Genomic DNA, 7,578 nt, shown 5'->3' on the forward strand with positions numbered 1-7,578 from the left:
CGATTTAATCCAATACTCTTACTTCTTTTTAATAGTCATATTAATATTGAAATAGTTTCGAGTATACGCTCTGTAAAATATATATATATAAATACATTTATGAAGGTCACGATGCTGCGTCTGTAATTATTAAAGAAAACGTAGATAAAACGATAATACATGACGAAATTGAAGACTTTATTGAAGCTCGTTATGTCGGACCGGTGGAAGCAAGTTGGCGCATTTTAAGCAAACCTTTACAAGAAACAAGTCATGCAATATTTCGTTTACCGATTCATTTACCAAACGAACATAGTATAATAATTGATGATAATATTAATAATGATACGATAAGATCTGCTGCAGAACGAGTAACAATGTTGTTAGATTATTTTGAATTAAATGCTCGAGATGAGGAAGCAAAACAATATTTATATAGTGATATTCCATTTCATTATGTATTTAAAAAAGTTACAATTAACGGAAAAATCATTAATCGCTGGGAAAAACGTCAAAGATATTTTAATCGTATTGGTCGTATGTATTCTGTCAGTCCGTCTCAGATAGAATTGTTTCATTTACGTGTACTTTTACTACATGTTAAAGGAGCAACGAATTTTCAAAAATTAAGAACAGTTAATAACGAAATACATCCAACTTTCGTCGCCGCATGTTTACACGGAAAAAACTATTCGGTTATAGCAACCAGAAATATTCAGTTGGTACGGATTCAGTTGCAGTAGCATCAAGTCTTTTTGCACTAATTGAAAGACTGTTTACACCAACAAATGCTTTCGGTTCGAAGAATAAAAAATTTCTGTTACTAATGTGCTGTTACCACAACAGAATATTCAGCTATAGAGAAAAGAAAACTCGTTTTTAGCAACGAAAAATTCTGTTAATTCAATTTCAGTTGCAGTAACATAAAGTCTTGTTACACTAACTGAAAGCCTGTTCACATCAACAAACGCTTTCGGTTGTGGGAACCGAAAATTTATGTTGCTAATGAATAACTGCATTACAGTTTTTATTGCAAAGATTTTGTTTCAATACCATCCTTTAAAGTCCCGCTTCGGGTTTCGTTCTGTAAGATAAACGGTATTTATATATTCTGTAAGATAAACTGGACCATATTTCGAAATATGCGGTGTGGTGTACGCGTCGCATGAGCGGCATGAGTTGTACGCGTCTGCACGCGTTTCGTCATCTACGTCGCCTATTGGCCCGTGCGCATTGGGAGTGATTCGCGTTTGTTCCCGCAAGGAAATTTTTTAATAAATCGATAGAAGCCTATATGAAATACACACAAAAAAATATATAATATGCAGAAAACAGTAAATGAATATTTACAAGAGTGGCAATTAGAAGCATACTCTAATGTATTTAGAGGTAAGTGAGACTTGAAATATATATATATAAATAGCAAACTATCGTTAAAACCTATTATAACCTATAAACTATTATATCATTTTATCTATTTTGCAATAGATAACACAGCTACGCATTTTATATGTATATTATATTTGTCATAAGACAACCATATTTTTATTCTTTTCTTTCTAGACGCAGGAATTGATGAGGAGACATTTCTGCTTATAGAACCTGAAGATATATACCGATTAATAGACAAAAAAGGACCTCGTATAAAATTAAGGCACAAATTATCTTCATTAAAAGAAGAGTTAAGAAGAAAGGACAACAATAACGAAGTATAAACCGATATTGTGTATATGTATGTGTTTACCAATTTTCTTTTACATATTAATAAATTTTCCTCCTCTTTATTTCTAAGGGAACCATTTCTCACAGTACATTGTCTTGGTCCAATGTAGAAGAAATTTCAATAAATTCCATTCCTTTAAATACAGAGACAGATATTATACAATTTGAGGATATAATTCCTAACCAATGTAGTAGTCCACAATCTTCACAAAATCCTCGCTTATCTCCAGAGCCTAAGAGATCCAAAGTAACAGATGTGAGTTATATTCTATTTTTAAGAAAGAAAATAAAAGAATGTAATTTTTTTCTTTCATTTAAGTATATTGAAAAAGTTGAAGAAATAAATGTGTTTGCGAAAAGTGTTCCAAAAAAAGATCTAAAGCATGAAGATAGATTGAGACTTGCAGAAGCAATTATCAATTATGAATTTAGTGGAGATGTGAATCACATGTGAGTGCAATGTATCAAGTACATGGTTTTAGTTTAAGAATAATTTATATTTTATAGCCAGTAATATTTTGCTAAACGTGTTTTCACTGCCAATATATTTTCTTCCTTGTCTCCACTCAGAATAACTCCAGATCGATTTTTATCTATTCGAAAGGAAATTGAGAAAGCGTTTCCTGATGAAAGCGGAGTAAGCATTGTTATTTTATTATTTTCAAGTAAAAAAATTAAATTTCTAAACTTTATTCTTTTTTGTTTAATTTACCCTTAGGATGTATGGTATGTACCATATTCTAAGGAGATAAAAAGAGGTCCTTTAGGCTGCTTATATGATAAATATTGCTCTTTGAATAGACTATTAGTAAAAAATGGCTTAAGAAGAAGCCAGAGAAGTCCTAAAGATACTGTTACATTAAAAGTGTTGGAAGGTACATATTAAGTAACAAAATGATAGGTTCTAAAATGTATAGATGTTTGCCAAATGTCATAACTATTTTATGAAAAATATTAGTTGCTGAAGAAGTGTCAGAAGCTCTTCAGTGGCTGCACAGCCGGATTCAACTATGGTCTATTGTCTCAGAAAAGTGGACTCTAACTTGTGAAGTTAGGCATCATACTTTAAAGTCTGCCACAGCTTCAAAGCGAGTCGCTGATTATTTTGAAGAATATAAAGTTTTAAAACAGCCTCTAGGTTACGTCCTGGTAAATAAATAATTTTTATTTTGAAAAACTTTCTCTAACATACTATCTCTCTCACACTATCTTTTACAGCCCCCCCCTCTCTCTCTCTCTCTCTCTCACGCTTTAGGGGACTTGTCCCAGAACGTGTAATAAATAACGATTCTGATTCTGATTCTGATTCTCTCCTCTCTTTTTTCTCTTTCTCTCTCTTTTGCTCCCTCTCTCCCTCTCTTTCTCTTTTATTAATAGTATATCTGTATAACAATTTATTTATTAATATGACCTAAAACATGGTGTTCTCACTTAATTGTGGAAGGGGGGGAGGGGACGGGATACTTAAATCGCGTATCGACAGTTCTGTGTATGGCCGACAACCCTAATCAGCGCACAGTTTAAAGTCGAAAAATAGACGCGAAGACAACATATTTATACTGTTATTGCGACAAATATTACCACATGCCTCAGTGGTCGAATTAGTAAGACGCCCGCCTAGAGTGTAGGGAAATTCAGATTCAAACCCTGGCTGAGGTAATATTTTTCGCAATAAATTTTCTGTATTATTAAAAATGCCAGATATGGTCAAGAAAACACTGACATTGTTATTTATTAATAGTTAGAGCAAGACTTCGACCAGTTATATCCACAGTTGACATCAAGATTTTCAACAAAATGGCCTAGCTTTGCTATTAAACTACGGGAAGTCAAAAAAGTTACAAATACAAGTACGTTAATGATCTTACATTAAATATATCTACTTCCTTGTAAACAAAAAAAGAAAAATATTGCTTTTTTAGGTTATTCTGATGTGGCCGCCTTATCTCTTCTACCAAAATTATTCAATGCTTTCAATATTAGTGCATGTGGAGGCGTGCCTCACAGAGTGAATAACCAAGAGATTTTAAACAATTTTATCCTTTTGATAAAGGTTAGCACTGACAATTAATTAAACGTTAATATTCCTTATTTGTGGAAAAAATAGAGAATATATTGTAAATATCTCTATTGGTTACAGACTACAGACGATATTGATTCTGGTATCGAAAGAATAGAAAATGTTGCCCTGCAAACTAAACAAAGTGTTCAGCCGTTTGTTCTACTTGTAGGAGAATCATGGGATTCTGTGAAAGACTCTTATGTAGTTATTGATAGGAGAACGTACAAATTAGAAAATCCCATTAGAGCTGTAGAGGTTTGCTTTAAAATCTTTTATTCGCTTCATTGTGCTTATCCTAACTTCAGTAAACCAGTTTGGCTATTAATTCAAGGATATATTTATGAACTGCCGTTTGAGAAAGGGGTCAGCAATACAGCTGTCAGTCGTTGGTTAAAGAAATTTAAAAATTTGTAAAGTAAAAACTAAGATTAATTGCTTTATGATATCTATGTTAAATTAACTACAGTAACATTAATTCTTGGTACTGTATTTATATAGGTATTTGTTTTCACATTTTACTTCCATTGCAACATGCCTCTTTGTTCGGTGTGTAAAATTGATTTTGCCTCTGTGGATGCACTTTATTTACATTTAAAGATACAAGAACGGATTAATGAAAATACAGAATTTAAATGTCAGGAAAGAAATTGTTGGCGGGATTTTGCGAACTGGAAAACATTTCGTAGACATCTCATCCAGAATCATAAATATCCTATTTACGTGCATCCAAGTGGTAATACATCAAATTTCAGCATACCTATTGAAGACATAGAAACAGTTGTTTCTCCTGTAATAACAGGTAATAAAATTGATGATGGAAATGGTGGTGCTTCTATTGATAATGATATTTCACACGATAATAATATTTCTGATATAACAATACAGTTTCTGAAAGAGAGTGTAAGAAATAGTTTAATGACATTTATAAGTAAACTGTATGCAGATCCTAACTTGCCAAGAAAACACATACAGCTACTCGTTGATGATTTATATGAATTTCTCTCTGATATGACGACTAATTTAAAATCATTTATTTTAAATATTCTCAAGAATATCGAATCTGAAAACTTAAAGAATGAAATTGATGAGGCTTTCGCGGTTGTAACAGAGCCATTTCAAGATGTTTCTTCAGAATATCATCGTCTTAAAATATTTCAAGAAATGGGCTATTACATTCCTCCAGAGTCATATGTTATTGGTTCTAGAATTGATAATAAATTCTTTCAGGATAGAATCATAAAAGAAATTGTTCCAGTGACTGCTCAATTTATTCCCATGAGAAAAGTACTGCATAGATTTTTTAGTCTTCCTAGAGTTCTTGAAAAAACTTTAACGTATGTAAAAGAATTGAAAACTCAAAAGCATTTATCGAATTTTGTTCAAGGAGAAATATGGAGAGAAAAAGAATCTAAATTCTTTTTTGGTAAAGATGTGTTACCCATTTTTTTATATTACGATGACTTTGAAGTTAATAATCCTCTTGGTAGTCATGCTGGAATTCAGAAAGTAGGTGGAGTGTATTTTTCAATTCCTTGCATTCCACCAGAGTTCAGAGCAAAATTACAGAATATATTTTTATGTCTTCTTTTTTATTCCTCAGATAGAGATACATTTTCAAATAACAATATTTTTCATATCATAGTAGATGAAATTAATGATTTGCAAAGAGAAGGCATTACATTTGAAATAAATGGTTCAAAAATAACAATTTATTTTGCTTTGGGATTGTTACTTGGCGACAACTTAGCTCTGAATTCTGCGTTAGGTTATGTGAGCTCTTTCAAGGCAAATCACTTTTGTAGATTTTGCAAAGCCTCTAGAATTCAAATAGAAGTAGATTGCAGAGTACGGCCAGAATTGCAACGAAAACCTGAAAATTACATGGAAGATGTAGCACTAATGAATCCATCCGTAACTGGTATTAAGGAATTATCCGTATGGAACAAAGTTGAATACTTTAATATTTATTCCAATTATTCTTCCGATGACTTACATGATATTAAGCTTGGAGTTTTGAAATATGGAATGGGCCATGTTATACACCAGTATATAGTTGTGAAAAAAATTTTTTCACTTCGAACTTTGAATGAGCGAATAGATTGTTTTAACTACAAAAGTAATGGATTAAAAAACAAACCACCACTTCTTTCATCTGATGAAGTTAAGGAGAGAAAAATAAAAATGTCTGCCTCTGAGATGCAGACATTCTTTATTTGTTTCGCTTTTTATGTAGGTGATCTTGTACAGCATGATGATTTGTGGAATTATTATGTAATTTTACGAAAAATAATTAATCTCATTAGTGCGAAAAGTCTTCAGAAAGAAGTAGTTAACATTCTTCAAGCATTACTTGCTGAACATCATAGACTGTATCAAGAATTATTTGCCGATACATTAAAAGCAAAATTTCACAACATGTTACATTATTTCCAAATCTTAATTATGTCTGGACCACCCTATCATTTAAACTGTCTTCGATATGAATCAAAAAATAGATTTTTAAAATTGATTGCTTGTGCTACAAGTTCAAGAAAAAATATTTTGTACACCATGGCTGTGAAAGAACAGCTTAGCTTATCTTATAGGTTAATGTCTAAAAGAGGTTTAGAAGAACATGTCTCAATGGGACCTGCTTCTCTTATTAATGATGTATCTTATTTGGATAATTATCATTTATTTTCATCGTCTTTACCTACAGAATTTAAATCGCGAAGTATGGAAGTACCTTGGATAGAAAAAATGGGAATAAGATACAGCATTAACAGTTGTGTGGTTCTTTCAGTTGATTCAGAGTTTTTACCAATATTTGGAATAATTCATAATATATTCTGTAATATAATTGGACGTATATGCTTTGTATGCAAGATATGGACCAATGTAGGGTATGATGACAAACTCTGCGCATTCGAAGTGTCACAAAGCGAATTTTACACATGCTGTTTATTAAATGATTTACATAGTCCGTTTTCTGCCATTTTTCATCAAATGCCAACTGGAGATTATTATGTTTCTCTATGAAGTTCCACTTAATTATGTACAGCATAATTAAATGTTTGTAATATTTAATATTTATAATTATGGTTGAAATATGTATTCTCTCTCTCTCTCTCTCTCTCTCTCTCTCTCTCTCTCTCTCTCTCTCTCTCTCTCTCTCTCTCTCTTAATAAGTATAATCATTATAAGTTTGTTAAATTTATAATATATTTGTATATTATAAATTGATAAATAAATAATCGGTTCCTTGTATGACGTTTTATATTTTATTTTTAGTATAAAAAACACGAAATTCATTACAGTGTAAGCGCCTTTTTAGAACCTGGTACAGATGGAGGTGGCCACTTGAATTATCATGTGAATCCGTATTCCGTATTTACCTCCAGACCACCTCCATTTGTGCCAGGGCGTTTACACTGTAATTGATTTATATCTTAAAAGGACCGAGTTAAAAATTTAGACGAAATTAATTGCACAAATGACGGAAACTATATTTCTAACCAAAAAACTCGATAGCATGAACTGCTATTATGGTTGGTATATATGAGAATAAATGCTTAGAGCAGCAGAAAGTTCGCTTCCACTATCAAAACATTTGATAGTATGAACCGAAATATTTTGTTGCAATAAACGAGACTCTTATCAGAAGCAGTATCAAAACTCGGTTAAGATAACCGAGTACAATTGTCTCAGCAACGGAAATCTTCCAGAAGAATTTTTCTGTTGCTACAACCGAGTTTTCGTCTGGTTCCCAGAGAACAGAAAATTTCGGTTGCCACAACCGAAATTCGGTTGCACGAACGGAAAATTTTTTTCCGTGT

The 7,578-nt window shown here is 32.0% G+C and overlaps 1 protein-coding gene across 1 annotated transcript in view; it reads left to right on the plus strand.

Moving 5' to 3' along the window:
- Positions 1 to 8: 8 nt before the first annotated feature.
- Positions 9 to 7,578, plus strand: part of LOC105556983 (ATP-dependent DNA helicase RRM3-like) — a 9,766-nt gene continuing 2,196 nt past the window's right edge. The window contains exon 1 of the mRNA XM_012004099.1: positions 9 to 656. Within this exon, the coding sequence (XP_011859489.1) occupies positions 357 to 656 (300 nt within the window). The 5' untranslated portion in view covers positions 9 to 356. The remainder of the gene's footprint in view (positions 657 to 7,578) is intronic.

The sequence above is a fragment of the Vollenhovia emeryi genome, unplaced genomic scaffold (genome assembly GCF_000949405.1).
Source record: "Vollenhovia emeryi isolate VEMERY1.0 unplaced genomic scaffold, V.emery_V1.0 DF939669.1, whole genome shotgun sequence".
NCBI lineage: Eukaryota > Metazoa > Arthropoda > Insecta > Hymenoptera > Formicidae > Vollenhovia > Vollenhovia emeryi.